The 14163-nt window shown below is 43.3% G+C and overlaps 1 protein-coding gene across 2 annotated transcripts in view; it reads right to left on the bottom strand.

The window, feature by feature from the left end:
* oplah (5-oxoprolinase, ATP-hydrolysing) overlaps positions 1–14163 on the bottom strand; it is a 35621-nt gene that overhangs the window by 20427 nt on the left and 1031 nt on the right. The window contains exons 2-30 of one of the 2 annotated variants that reach the window (XM_082546499.1): positions 13805–13969; positions 12763–12865; positions 12434–12634; positions 12014–12205; positions 11483–11597; positions 10491–10614; positions 9957–10152; positions 9560–9725; positions 9191–9329; positions 8930–8997; positions 8130–8305; positions 7914–8039; positions 7703–7815; positions 7446–7616; positions 6542–6679; positions 6177–6315; positions 5726–5838; positions 5313–5464; positions 5067–5227; positions 4864–4965; positions 4602–4776; positions 4160–4344; positions 3771–3917; positions 3526–3660; positions 3238–3387; positions 2865–3022; positions 2617–2777; positions 2394–2491; positions 782–958 (exon numbers count right to left, since the gene is read on the bottom strand). In XM_082546499.1, coding sequence (XP_082402625.1) covers positions 806–958; positions 2394–2491; positions 2617–2777; positions 2865–3022; positions 3238–3387; positions 3526–3660; positions 3771–3917; positions 4160–4344; positions 4602–4776; positions 4864–4965; positions 5067–5227; positions 5313–5464; positions 5726–5838; positions 6177–6315; positions 6542–6679; positions 7446–7616; positions 7703–7815; positions 7914–8039; positions 8130–8305; positions 8930–8997; positions 9191–9329; positions 9560–9725; positions 9957–10152; positions 10491–10614; positions 11483–11597; positions 12014–12205; positions 12434–12634; positions 12763–12813 — 4005 coding nt within the window. In that variant the 5' untranslated portion in view covers positions 12814–12865; positions 13805–13969 and the 3' untranslated portion in view covers positions 782–805. The remainder of the gene's footprint in view (positions 1–781; positions 959–2393; positions 2492–2616; positions 2778–2864; positions 3023–3237; positions 3388–3525; positions 3661–3770; positions 3918–4159; positions 4345–4601; positions 4777–4863; positions 4966–5066; positions 5228–5312; positions 5465–5725; positions 5839–6176; positions 6316–6541; positions 6680–7445; positions 7617–7702; positions 7816–7913; positions 8040–8129; positions 8306–8929; positions 8998–9190; positions 9330–9559; positions 9726–9956; positions 10153–10490; positions 10615–11482; positions 11598–12013; positions 12206–12433; positions 12635–12762; positions 12866–13804; positions 13970–14163) is intronic. The other variant, XM_082546500.1, reaches the window with a different exon arrangement.

Here is a 14163-nt window from a genome sequence, read left to right as displayed (position 1 = left end):
TTAAACAGGGACAAGCCCCCACCCCGCACCAACACATTCAACAATCCTGGGATTTTTTTTGTGGCATGTCAGAAGTTATCCTAATCGAACTATTTTCATTAACTATCCACGATCCAGGTCAAATAATTTGAGCCTGCACGTGCCTGGATCACAATTCAGTTTAGTTTCAATGCATTCGAAGCTTAAACTGTCCTCATGAGTGAAGTTTGTGCGACACAATGTCGTGTCATTTGAAATTTTGAGTAAATCTGTGTGTGTGTGTGTGTGACTGCTATGGTGCAAAAAAAATCTTTTTAGTAGAAATAGAGTTTATTTGTCTGATTTGTTAGGACAAGAAAAACATCTTGAAATCGATATTAGACAAAAAAAAAGACTCTTTGAGGTCTAAATTAATGCTTTTTGAAAAAGCATCAAATGGAACTAAACATTAAAACTACTGAGTAGATTCAGTATAAGAACAGAGCGATGGATATGCGACATATAACAACTGTATGTCCGTTACAAAGGTCCTTTGATGGCATATTTAGTCTGGTGAGGACAGACCCAGCCTGAGTTATTAGTATTTAGCCAACTTCCCTGCAAATGTAAGCACAGTCTGTCTGTGTAACACGCCACATGTGCTGCATCTTTTAAACACGGACACTGCAAGAAAAAAAAAAACTTTTAATGGTGTTCAAGTAAAAATCTGAAATTCTGACAGCCTGCATGTAGGCTTGAAATCCTTTTTACTCAGTATGTGTCTCGCAAATATTTTGCAGTACAATGACAAAACTGTCTTAACTCTTCCTCCTTTTCTCACGTCTTTTCACACTCCCTCTTGTGCCATTCTGTATTCAAAGATGCTACCCCTCTCGGAGAATGTCTCATTCAAGCGCCTTCGCTTGGTCTGAGGCCTATTGTTTGCTTCCTCTTCTTTTCCATATCCACCTCCTCCAGGGGTGTAGAGGCAGAACATGTCCTGTTTGGGGACACACACAAACACAAAAGCTATGATGAAGCAACAGAAGTACCACAAAACGAAGCTCCTCTAGGTGTTACTTAAGGCTTGGTTTCCATGTTTATACCCAACCCAAGCACTGATTTTGGTCTTCATGGCCAGTGTGCCATTTCATGTTAAAGTAAAGTAATGCATTATTAGGGGTGTAACAGGTGGGCGCAATTATTTTGTTCTTCAGCCTACAGTTGGAAACAAAGGCTTTCTAAGATAGGGGTGTCAGAATATGCCTTACAAAGACTCCAATCCAGCCCACTGGACTGCTTTGGAAAAAATGCGGAGGGCATAAATTCTGGAGTTTAAACTGTATTTTTAAGTCAGGAGTCTCCATAGTGTAGAAAAACGACATACTGTTGTAACTGCAGTTGTTTTTCTTATGTTAAGATATCTCCAGGATTCAATCTGCAGTTGCTTCTGTGCAGTGACAAATAGGGAATGTTCACTGGTCTGGACCACTTAACACTAAAGTGGGCTGTACGTGACCCATGATGTAATATAGGTTTGACATCTCTGCTCTGACTGGACAGATGTTCAGTTTCTCTGGTGCATACAATTTGTTTATCAGCACATTTTTGATTCACCAACGTTAGCTTGTTATTTAATATCAAAGTGAATTATAATTTAAGATAGCTGCGCAGTTCTGGCTTTAAATGCATCACTAATCTGCCTGCACTGCTTTCTCATGTTGTCATTTCTTTCCAGCCTTTTGTGAACCGAGTAGCTTCTTCTGTCATTCTGCCTTTCAGGCTCCCATTCATATGACCCACTTCCTCCCGATCTCCATCCGAGCCCTCCACCTGCTTCATTTCCACTTCCAAGAGGAAACTGGACTCTGGGTGTTCCTGTCCTACTTCCTTTAACTTGGAAGTGGCCAACCCTGCTAAACACAAGGCTTAAAAACCACCAAAACAATTGATGTTGCCTCCATGATAATAATTGATGGTTTTTCAACCACAATAAAGCCATGTCCTTAAGTTTAACCCGTTTCAGTTCTGCCACTTTTATCTAAATTGCTCAGTGACTTCCCCCTTCTTTCTTGTCTGTCTATCTTCCTTGCTTCAGTATCTAATGAAGGCAAAATGACCCCAAAATAATCTAAAAACTAATAAAAATAAAAATTGTAACAAGAGACAAATGTATTTTTCATGAGTTTACAGTAAACAAGAAGTAAGCTCATTTTCCTATAGAAATCAATAATTCAAGACACCTCAGATATAGATTTAGATTGCTTTTTGCAACCAGAGCCCACTGATGGCCGCTGGCTTCAACTTTCTGTTGTTTTCAGACTTGGATGCTACGGCCATCTTGTATATAGTTATTCTGGGCTGGCATTTTTTCTGTGTAGTGTCATTATAAGTACACTAAAGCACGACGGTGCTTCACACGTGCACAGCCTTACCCCGGGGTCAAGGCTGACACTGGTCTTGGCTCCCAGGTTGAGGACTCTGCCTTCAGCTCTGTGGAGGAGGTTCAGCCCTGCTACACCATCATCTCCCCCTGACCGCCAACAAAAGATTAAATTTTTTAAGATTAAGTAAGGAAAATGTGAGCATTTAGACTTTTTTTTTTAAAATTGTTGAGGACATTGGGACTGTCATCAGGCTTTGATATTGAAAATTTACCCCGGAGGCCATAGGGGCGAGTGGATCGCCTCTCTGTCAGTACGGACAGAACAACCTTGTTCCTGAACAGAAGTTTACGAATCACACCGTCTCCACCGCAGTATTTCCCTGCACCCCCTGAGCCGGGCCGTAGAGAGAACTGCTCTAAAACCACTGGATACCTGAACATCAGAAGGACACAGACGGCATTCAGATGAATAACAGAAATGATATCATCACACGACACAAATCGTCAACTTATATCCCACCTCTTCTCCAGAATCTCTGGGTCAGTGATGCGGGTGTTTGTCATGTGAGTATGAACTCCACTCCGCCCGTTCCAGCCCGGCCCTGCCCCAGCTCCTCCAGCAACTGTCTCATAATAACCAATTTTCTCACTTCCAAATGAAATGTTGTTCATACAGCCCTAATGGAAGGAGCGAAATAAACAAAACGCCATTAACTAGTCAGTTGAATGCCAACGCATTGTGTTTCACACCATGTCAACAAGTTGTTTACTCTACAGGTGGAAAACATACAACAGTCGAAAAGCGGTACATAGCTATCAAATGTATGCTTCATCAGTCAAGCTTCACAGTAGAAACATGCATTTTTGCAAACATATTTTGGAATATCATTTACCTGTGAGGCCGCGCACACCTCAAACGCCTTAAAAATCACATCAACCACTCTCTGGGATGTGAGCACGTTTCCTCCAACCACAGCTGCATTCTGGGAAGGCTGGAGGATGGACCCAGGAGGGATGATGACATTGATGGGTGCGAGGCAACCCTAAACATGGGAAAAGAAAGGTGGTCAAAAAAGCAGCCCAGATGAATCACGATAGCCCCCCGCCCCAAAAATTACAACCAACATTCAAACCACGAGTTATTCAAAGTGAGCCAAGAGCTCCTAGAACTGGATTTTTACCTGATTGAGGGGGATGTCCTGTCCAACCATGCAGCGCAGGCAGTAGATAAGTGCAGACAGGGTGATGGCCCGTGGAGCGTTGCAGTTCCCCCACACCTCTGTTCCTGTCCCTGTGAAGTCAAACACCGCACTGCCCTGTAAAGAAGGAGGTTCACACATTTAACCAATCACAGTCCTTCTTGAAGAGCGGTTTCTATCCCAGCTTTGCAAACTAATAAATATGCTGTGTTACGATTCCTCCTCACCTCTTCTTCATTAATCTGAACCCGCAGTCTGATTGGTGTTCCGTCGTCCATGAAATCCTCTGACTCCACCTCCAAGGAGCCCGTCTCCTGCCGCCGCCGCCGTGCAAAGTCTCTCAGCATGTCCCTCACCGCCAGTTCTGCGTTGCTCTAAAATGCACAGAGGCTTTACAACACCCTCATAGCCCATACTTTTCAGAAATAAGAATACTTGCGGCCACCAGTGCTACCCCTCATCGCCTTGTTCTCAAGTTATTGCATTCACAAGATTTTCAGAAATCTTGACCTCTGTGCTTCAGGTCAAGGTCACTGAGATTTGAAATCATCAACCTTTTGAGGGGCAAAAAATCAAATTTTTCTTCTTTAAATTTTTGCTTGTAGCAACAGTTTACCTGGATGTATCCCATGTAGGCCTGAACCACAGCAAGTCCATAACTGTCAATCAGCTCTCCCACCAGCTGGCTCCCTCTCTGATTGGCCGCCACCTGAGCCCGCAGGTCTGACAGGTTGTCATGGAGATTTCGAGTCCCAGAGCAGCCTGGGTATTGGGCTGGAGCTATCAGAGCTTCAGTTACAGCTGATACAGAGAGATGGGAGAGGAAGTAAGGGGTCTAGAAAACAAAATGAATGCTAAAAAAATAAAATAAAATTGTCAACAGAGCAATAAAAAAAAACAACAATTATTATTTACTAGTAATTTTAAAAACAAAGAGTCCTTTAAGTGCCAAAGAATGACTCTTTATCTTAAGTTAAGTGTCATCTCTTGATTTTCTATGCTCTCTCCTTTCAGAAGTGTGTCACATTCAGGTCCTGACTCGTCTCCTCCTCACTTACCTTCTTCCTGGAAGACCCCACCAGTGACAAGCTTAAAGGAAGTGAAGACAGCGCCCTCCTGCTGAAGGGAAGTGGAATGGGGTGGCATGGAGCCTGGAGTGATGCCACCTATGTCGGCGTGGTGCCCCCTGCTGGCCACAAAGAACACAGGGCCGCTCACTCCTTTTCTAAACACCTGAACAAGAAAGAAAAAAGGCAATGAGGAAAGAATAGAAGAAGAATTTGAGGGAAGAAATAGTGTTGAAAAGCGTGGTGGACTGACCGGTGTGATCACTGTGAGGTCTGGGAGATGGCTGCCCCCAGCAGATGGGTGGTTACTCAAAATCACATCCCCTTCTTTGAGCTTATTCCCAAGTGATCTGAGCTGCTCACAGAAGAAAAAAAACAACATCCTTTTGTCATTCAACGTGTATGGCCACACTAAGAAAAACTCACTCACACATGGCTGGACTGTTCGTGCCTCACCTGGTACTGGACAGTCTCCTGCATGGCTCCCAGGTGGACGGGGATGTGAGGTGCGTTGGACACCAGACCTCCATCCTGTCCAAACACAGCACAGGAGAAGTCAAGTCGCTCCTTGATGTTCGTGGAGATGGAGGTTCTTTGCAGAACTCTGCCCATCTGCTCTGTAGGGGAAGACAGAAGAGGTAAACAGGAAGTTCATACTCTTCAACAACCTTCTTCCTCATCTGATTTTGCATGCTGGCATACCCGCGATGCTCATGAAGCGATGGGAGAAGATGGAGAGCTGCACTGTGTTGAGCTCAGTGCCGAGGGCGCAGTGAGGGTCTGAGCCTACCGTCATGCAAACGTCACCACCTTCTGTCAGACGAGCCTCACAACAGGGCTCCACCAGGATGGTGCTGATGGAGGAAACCGGAGCAAATCATGTACAAAGTACAATACATTTCAAAAATCAGCACAGGAAATTAAAAATCACATCCACAGAAGTAAAAACTGCTGAAACAAGGACCTCAACTGATAACGCAGAGGTTTAATTTGCTTAATTTAAATAGATTTTAATGTCCTGAGTTCAAAAAATGCAAAAAGGAGAGCATAAAGAATATAAAACATTATTTAGATATGTTTAATTTGGTAGTTGTCAGCAAAAAGCAAATGCCTGCCTGTTTTTGTCAATGATGATGGCTGGTCCCTGGATGCTGTGACCACACGGCAGCTCCTCCCATAGATACACACTGGTGTCGACGTAACCGCCCTCGAAGTAACACTTGGTTATCTACACAGAAGAGCAGAAACAGAGTGACATGAAATAAATGTGCCCACAAGTTTAGGTAAAACATCAATATTACAATGATGGAACAGAACATTTGTCTGTGAACATCTCCCACTTCTCCCATGCTGCTTTTTTATGTTCACCTGCTGGTAACCACCTTTGTTTTATTAAAGGCTCTTTTTTTTCAGCTTCTAAAAACTCAGACGTGGTCACAGCTTGAGCCGGTGACCATGCAGCGGCCCAGGTTTGATCGTTTTTCCTTCAGGCCTTGGTGAGACTGCCTGCGTGTGATCATGTCTGATAAGTGATATATGTGGTACCCGGTAAGTGACTCCATTTACCGTGGCTGGTTTGGCCTGTCTGTGTCCCATTTCTGCTTTGTAAACTGATGTAATACCAGATTGCCCACAACCCCTCACTCTGATGTCATCCACCATGATGGGTCTGTCTGGGATGGTGAACCCGAACTCCTTCAGATAACTGTAATAAGAAGAAGGAAAAAAAAGAGTTAAGAGGAGGAGTAAGAAATCAAGGGTCCTGTGTACAAATGTCATGTAATATTTTCTCCTAAAGATAAAAGAAGATGAACAACAACAGCCAAAAATATAAACAAAGTGTACGCAGCAGTGATTTAGCCCTCTGAAAGCGAAAACATGTAGCAGCCAGAAGCTCAGGACATGAATGGGTAAAGAGAAGAGGAGCAAACCGTTTGGTGAAGGCACTACGAAAGTCTCCGGCTCTACAGGACCGGGCGTTGCTGGGGTATCCGGCAGCGGTAACCATGAGAGCGCAGTCCGTGCCCTCGTAACGCATGTGGAGGAAAACCTCGGTGGTTATCTGACCGCTGAAGCGGACGACAAACAAGACTACTTTAGTCTAGCGGCTACGATTGTTCAACAAACATCATGACTTCTTAACATTCACGTCTTTGCTTTTTTCACTTTAACAAAATGTAAGCAAGGCCACAAAGTCCCTTTTTCATTTTATTATTTGCTTTTAAATCTTTAAATGAGTTGGTGCCTCCTTAACATTCATCCTTTAAATTATGCATATCCGAATTGAATGGACAGAAACTTTTATAGTCACCTCTACTTGTTTCACACATATTCATACTTCACTTTATTCTGTGGATTTAAGAATTTTATATACAACCCCCGATTCCAAAAACGTTGGGACCCTGTGCAGAATAAAGCTAAAAACAGAACGCAAAGATTTGCAAATCTCATAAGCTCATATTTTATTCAAAATAGAACATATCACATATCAAATTTTTAAAGCGAGAAATTGAGAAAATGAACCATTTTTACAAAAATATCAGCAAATTCTGATTTTTATAACAGCTACACGTCTCAAAAGAGGTGGGACACAGCCATGTTTACTACTGAGTAGCACCTCCTCTTCTTTTAACAATAGTGTGTAAACATCTGGGACCGGAAGAAAGCAGATACTGGACTGCAGGCACACCAGTTTAACATCCAGACTCTTCTGCTATAAAGCCATGCTGCTGTAAAAGCTGCAGTATGCGGTTTAGCTTTGAAAGTTGACTAGCATGCCTGGAGTCTTACAGATGTGCTTGACCCCAGCCCATGTATTGTTTTGTGGTTTCTAACCTGGTGAAGCCTCGTGCACGGAGTGTATCGTGGCAGCGTTTGGATAGCTGCTCAACCCTTTGATCAAGCTCACTGAAGGACGCCGGCTTGTACTGCAGAGAGCACGGCTCCTGCACCTCCTCCACCACATCTGCTAGAGCCAGACCGTACGCTGACAGCACGCCGCTGTACCTGCAAATCATAAACACGGGCAACTGCTCACTCCGTGGCTCTCAGCTGTCTTTCACCTCTAGTGAAACAGAATCTAGAAGCCTTACTTATGTATAAAGACAGTCTTCATCCCAAGAGAGCGGGCAATCGCACAAGCATGTTGACCGCCTGCCCCCCCGAAACACGCCAACACATGCTGAGATGTATCGTGGCCTTTGGCCTGCAAGAGTGGAGCAGGTGGGAAATGAGTGGGAGAGAGAACAACAAGATGATTTTTTATGCTGAAATGTAGAAAACACAGTTTAATACCAAACATACCTGTGTGAGAGCTCTGATTGGCCGGCACATTGCCTCATTGGCGACACGAATGAATCCCATGGCAACCGCTTCCATGCTCATCTCTGATTGTCTGCTGTGTGAGTGGTTGGCCCCATTAGCATCAGCCTTCAAATGAAAGCGCGAAGAGCATTTAAACCTAATATCATCATAAATATTTGAACTTACTCCACAAAGTAGTCCAGTACATATCAGTGCCTGTGATTGGTTTGAAGACAGGAAGACGTTGATCTCTTCAGTGAGTTGACGGAAATGCTTCGTGGTCTCTTCCAGGGACAAAGGCTCATTCTCTTTGGGCCCGAAGATCTTTGGGAAGAAGGAAGGGATGAGACGACCCAGGGCTAAGTTAGCATCTGTCACAGTCAGAGGTCCACCTGGGAAAATACCACAGCACCCGACAGGGAATCAGGTCTCGGTCTGTTTTTCAATAACCCCATTGTTCTGAGTTTTGAGTCAGCGTTAGCGTTCAGTGCTTTACTTGGCACCGAGGATGGTGGTATCTGAAATGAAGCTTAAGGCTAACCAATGAATCTACAGGGAACGTCAACAAAGAAGACTCCGATTTCTTTTTGTTAACACACTTTACAGTTCTGACTGAGAACTATGAGGCAAGTTTGTGTTATATCATCTCAACTTTGGACGTGCCAATTTCCAGCCTTCTGACGCATAAATCGGATGATTAACCTCGGGAACAGGACAGGAGAACAAGCTCCGTGCCAGTGGGTGCTGGACTCAGTATAATGATTTAAAAAAGAGAAAAAGGGGAAAAAAAGAGCTGAAACTGCACAATTAATGGTTCACTAGATAGAGAAAGAGAGAGAGAGAGAGAGAAAGAGAAAGAGAGAGAGAGAGAGAGAAAGAGAAAGAAAGAGAGAGAGAGAGAAAGAAAGAGAAAGAAAGAAAGAAAGAAAGAAAGAAAGAAAGAAAGAAAGAAAGAAAGAAAGAACGAACAACAACTGCTGGCAACAGTAGAACATGAATAACGGAAAAGCTGTTACCTTTTCTGTAGCAGGCTGGTCCTGGATGTGCTCCTGCAGACTCTGGTCCAACTACAAACATCCCTGATCTGGTAGGGTTAGAAAGAAGATAAATACAGAGAGTAGTCATTAAATAAGAAAATAAATAAAATATAAAACAATCAAAGTCAAAATGGGTAATATCACAATTACCACATCATCACATTATACTGGTATTATAGAAGATTGCTCGCAAATATGGAGCTAGTCCCACCGTCCGTTACACAATTTGTGCAAACTTGCCTGAAAAACAGTCGCGATCCTCCGCCTGCAGCCACAGTGTTGATGTCCAGCTGAGGTGCTTGCAGGGTGACTCCAGCTGTGGTAGCCTCAAACACATGCTCATACTGGCCTGCATACCGACTCACATCTGTGGACGTTCCTGCAGACAACAACAAACGAGAGCATGTAGGCACGAAAAGCTAAAGATAAAAACCAAAGTTAAAAACATCGCCCAAAAGAGAAGCGTAACTTTACTCCATAGGATCAGAAATATCAAATCCTGGATGTGGCACATGGAAGACAACAAACTGTATGAAGATCACACAAAAAGACTTCAAGACAATATCCAGAAGATGCTCAGTTGTCTCCTTTGCTCCCACATACACTCACCGCCCATGTCAAAGCCAATCACAGGCTTTTTCTCCATCTGGCTGTAAGAGGTGATGGCGTATCCCACCACACCTCCCGCCGGGCCGGATAGAATAGCCCGTGAACCGCAGAACTGCTCCATGGGAGTCAAGCCTCCATCTGACTGCATGAACAACACATCTACATCCTGAAGACACACAGACATGAGAGGTTTATGTTTTCAGACTAGTTTAAAGGTGTGGTTAAGTACATATTTATATGTGGGCTGTATGGTTGAGAGCTGCTGTTTGTCTCTGGTGGTACTTAAAGGGGTGGTGGGAGAGTGTCTAACTGAGAGGAAAAGTACTTATGCATACAATAGAGTTCTGAAAATTGTCAACCCCTGAAACATATCGACTGATGCGCGAGAAAAACAAACCTTCAGGCCATCCTTGAAGCCCGAGGTGAAACCTTTTAGATACTGGTGAATTTTGGGTGTGAGGTAGGCATCGGCGCAGACTGTATATCCTCGAGGCACCGCCCGCACCATCGGCATGACCTCACTGGAAAGAGACACCTGGCTGAAGCCCAAGCGACGAGCCAGAGAGCCCACTGCTTTCTCATGCTCGGACCATCTGAAGCACAGAGAGAAAGAGACGTAATCCTAGAAAGCAAGTGAAACATTAAACTCTTACGTAATTTGTTCTGCAGTATAATGTGTTTGTCTTATCACTTCAGTGTCCATTGATCACCTTTTTCTTAAAGCAAAGAACACCAAGTCTGGGCTTTCAGTGTGACATGTGACAAAAAGCATAAAATGAGAACTATTGGGTACCGAGATAAGAGATAAGGCTGCTGAGGTATGACGTCGGTAGACCGAGGTCTTATTTATAGAATGGAAGCAAGTTACTGGGAGAGGACAAGAGAACAGACTAGGATCGTGAGTAAATATTAAAGAAGCTGTAATACTGACGTGTACGAGTGCAGAAGAAGGACAGCCAGACTGGTGATACCACGGGCCAAAACTCCTCTCAGGTCCTTTTCTACTTGCTCCAAGTCTAACTTCTTCCACACCTCAAGGGAATCCCCAGTACTGCCTGGGAAAGACACACAAAGGGATTAGTGGGATTAAGTGAAATTATGTCAGTTAAGGCTTCCATGTTTGAACCAATAGCCAACAGAACTTATTTTCATTACTTTCCTCACTCTGAAAAAATAAATTCAAAACATAACTCTCACCTGAAATATTTTGTTATATATTTAAAATATTTACACACAATGCCAAAGAAAATCATTGTGCTTCATCCAGGTGTTTCCACAGATTAGATGTGTTGCCATGCTTTGCATTTTGCATTAAAAATGCAAAGCTGCATTTTGCACTTGAACCATTGTTTTGCTTGTTGGGCAAATGCATTATTATTGTATAAATAATGGGCTATTTAGTGCTTGTTAGCTTGTTATAGCTGTCAGTTTTTCAAGGAAGTCGAGGTAGCTGAATTACTGGTTTAATTAACCTCATGATTTTTCAGTCTGTTTAGATTGACAAGATTCCACAGTTTGTACAGGCACCACACGACGCTTTGTGGAGTGGCACAGTCAGTGTGAAAGATGGGCGTACCCACTGTTCCACATTCCCACTGGCAGTGCAGTTTATGAAGCGTACTGAAATGGGACATGAGCATATACCTGAAGGATTCTCCTTTCTGACTCCAGTAATTTACAATATAGCATGAAACCAGTGACTGAGCCCATGAAGTCATCAGTTCACTTTTCAGATGTGGAAATTAGATCTTTGGGAGTAACAACAATGCTTTAGCTAAAGGCTCACACTGATACTGATAACCTGCTAATGTTTAAAAGGTATAATATTAGGCAATTCTGGATGGACTAAAAACCTGAAGCCACATACTGCTAACACGGCAGAAGAAATTAGCAGTAAAGGGAGCGCACAACTGCCCCTCGCACCTGTGACAATCCGTTCGGGATCTTTTCTGGGCAGCTGACAACCATCTTGCCTGAGGACGACTCGCTCGTCCACCTCGATCACCTCCTCGTACAGGACGTCAGGCACCGCGACCTCCTGTTACGCACGTGCAAACACAAGGTATACCAGCTCAAAGCGCATGTACTGGGAAGAGCCAGAAAGTGATAAACAATAACAGTAACTGCTTTTACCAGCTAAGGCTTCAGACTGTTATGGTGCAAAAGCTTATCAGGTTTAGTTGGTGTGTTCTGCTGACCTTAAAGGTTAAAGAAAAAAAAAATCTATGTACAGCACAGTAAGCCACAGTTTACTGATCCGTAACCTGAGCTTTACAGATAAGCGACCACTTAATGTGTTAACTCTACAGCTAGCTCAGGGCAAACTCCAGTACTTGCCACAAGCCTGAGCACAACGAGATAATAACTAAACCTTGCAGAGACACAAGCCGTGCCTCACACTACTAATGAGCACCACATGCAGTACAATCACTGGTACAGGCTGAAAAAACAGACCAAGTCAAACAGCTTTGGCCTGGCCTGAGTGCCAATGTGCAGCAGGTCCTTGAATCCCTTTGTGACCAGGAGCGCCGTCCTTTCTCCCTCCCTCTCCAGCAGCGCGTTGGTTGCTACCGTAGTGCCCATTCTGATCCAGCCAATCAGAGAAGTGTCTACAGGCTGATCGCGGGGATACGCCTTCCCTGTTTCCTGTCAAGAAATGCAAACATCAGCATCATATACAGCTATCCCTAGAGATAATGTATGGATATGAATGTAGTGTTGCTCAATATTACATATCGTTTCCACATTGAGCCGCCTATTCTGCTTTTTTTGATACATGCTTATTAATAATCTATAAAAACAGTGAAATGACAGCCAGTATGACAGCAATTAACCTGATATTTCCTTGGCTGAAGGTGGACAGCACAACATTACCTCCTCCAAGATTCTGCGGATCCCCTCAGTGGGAGCATCTTTGTAGTTCTGGGGGTCTCGGGACAGCAGCTTAAGGACTCTCTCACAACCATCGGGCAGCCGGGCGAACACATCGGTGAAGGTGCCACCCCGGTCGATGGCAAAGTCAAATTTCCCCTTAGTCTCAGCCATAGTGAAGAAAGTAAAGTGCCACTCCCAAGTCTATAATAAGAAAAGAACAGGAGAACGTGGAAGTTAAAATTATTCATTCAACACTGTGATGATACAGGAGCAACTAAGGAACCTTTAATTTGAAGGAGAAGGAACATTTCTCGTTTAAAAAACACCACCTTCTTATTTTTAAGCCAGCAGCCTGCCACCATGCTCACTCCTTCACTCATTTTCCTCTCTCTGCTAGACCTCCAGGTTTTTCTTTGTTTATATGACTCCAGACTGCAGAGACAACACATGCATTCCTCTCTCATAGTGCACCGCTAATGCATCTGCAAAGTTCATGCATGGCTACCAAAGTTACTATAGTTTCACATTTTCTAATTAGTATTTATCTCATTTTTGACTTTTTGCTTTTAAAACAGTTTAGTTTCCAGAGTGGATTTCCTTGTTTCGGTTTAGTTTTTATTAGTTTTACTCTTTTTAATTATTATTGTATGTCTGAGTAAAGACTTATGAAAATCAGTACAGGTATTACAACAAACACAAACGTCTTATTTTTTTAAGGCAGCTGTCTTATAGACACCCAGTCTCTAGAAATATGTCCATCAATGTCCACATCAGCAAAGGTGTAACAAAACTTTGACCAAACTAACTAAAACTATGCATATTATCTCTCTATTTTTCTAAATTATAGTTTTCTTAGTTGTAAAAATTCACAAAATAATTTCAGTTAACTAACTTTTTTAAAGTCTACGATTAATAACTACGCTAACCTTGATATCCACTTGAACTTTGTCCACACTACTGTGCAAGGTGACGCTTTACGCGCGGTAAAGTCCCAGAAATGTAAGTTTAAACAAATGTGGTGATCATTTATACAAATCTAGACTCCACTAGGTCTTTACAGAAAAAAGGAAGAGGTGATCTGATGCTATTACTTCAAAATGAAGCGAACAGACGTGATCAAACTGCACTAAGTAGGACAGTAGCATGCATATTCCAGAGGAAGCATGCAGGAATATCACACAGGTCAGCCAGCATTAAGAGACAGAAATCCTTACAAACTCTGCCCGAATCCTTCAAGAGTGAAGTTTTTCTGCACCTGAGATATATGCACATCTTAAACCGATGCGAACTGAGCTCCATTGCATGCAGCTCACAGCGTGAAGCATGCCGGACACGAAGCAAAGCAGCTAGTAACAGCACCGACATACTCACCTGTGCGCCGGGCACTGCTGCTGCACTGCTAGTCTGCTAATCTCTGATAATCCGACGTCGGTCAAATCCTCCTCCCATAACCCCGCTCTGCCTCCTTTTCCAAGAGAAACAACGACGAAGTAGCTCCTCGGTGCCGCTGTCCGGTCTTAACTCCGCCTCCCCCAACTAGTGATGGGATTTCCGGCTCTTTTTAGAGAACCGGCTCTTTCGGTTCGGCTCACTAAAAAGAGCCGACTCTTTCGGCTCCGAACCGGCTCTTCAGGTTGTTTTGTTGCTTTAATTAATTTATTATTAACAATAATATAAAATTATGCACAAAAGGAATTACTAACGTAAAAACAAGTGGTTTTATTTATATA

The sequence above is a fragment of the Aulonocara stuartgranti genome (assembly GCF_965226115.1).
Source record: "Aulonocara stuartgranti genome assembly, chromosome: 9".
Taxonomy (NCBI): Eukaryota; Metazoa; Chordata; class Actinopteri; order Cichliformes; family Cichlidae; genus Aulonocara; species Aulonocara stuartgranti.
This window is presented reverse-complemented; position numbering and strand designations above follow the sequence as displayed.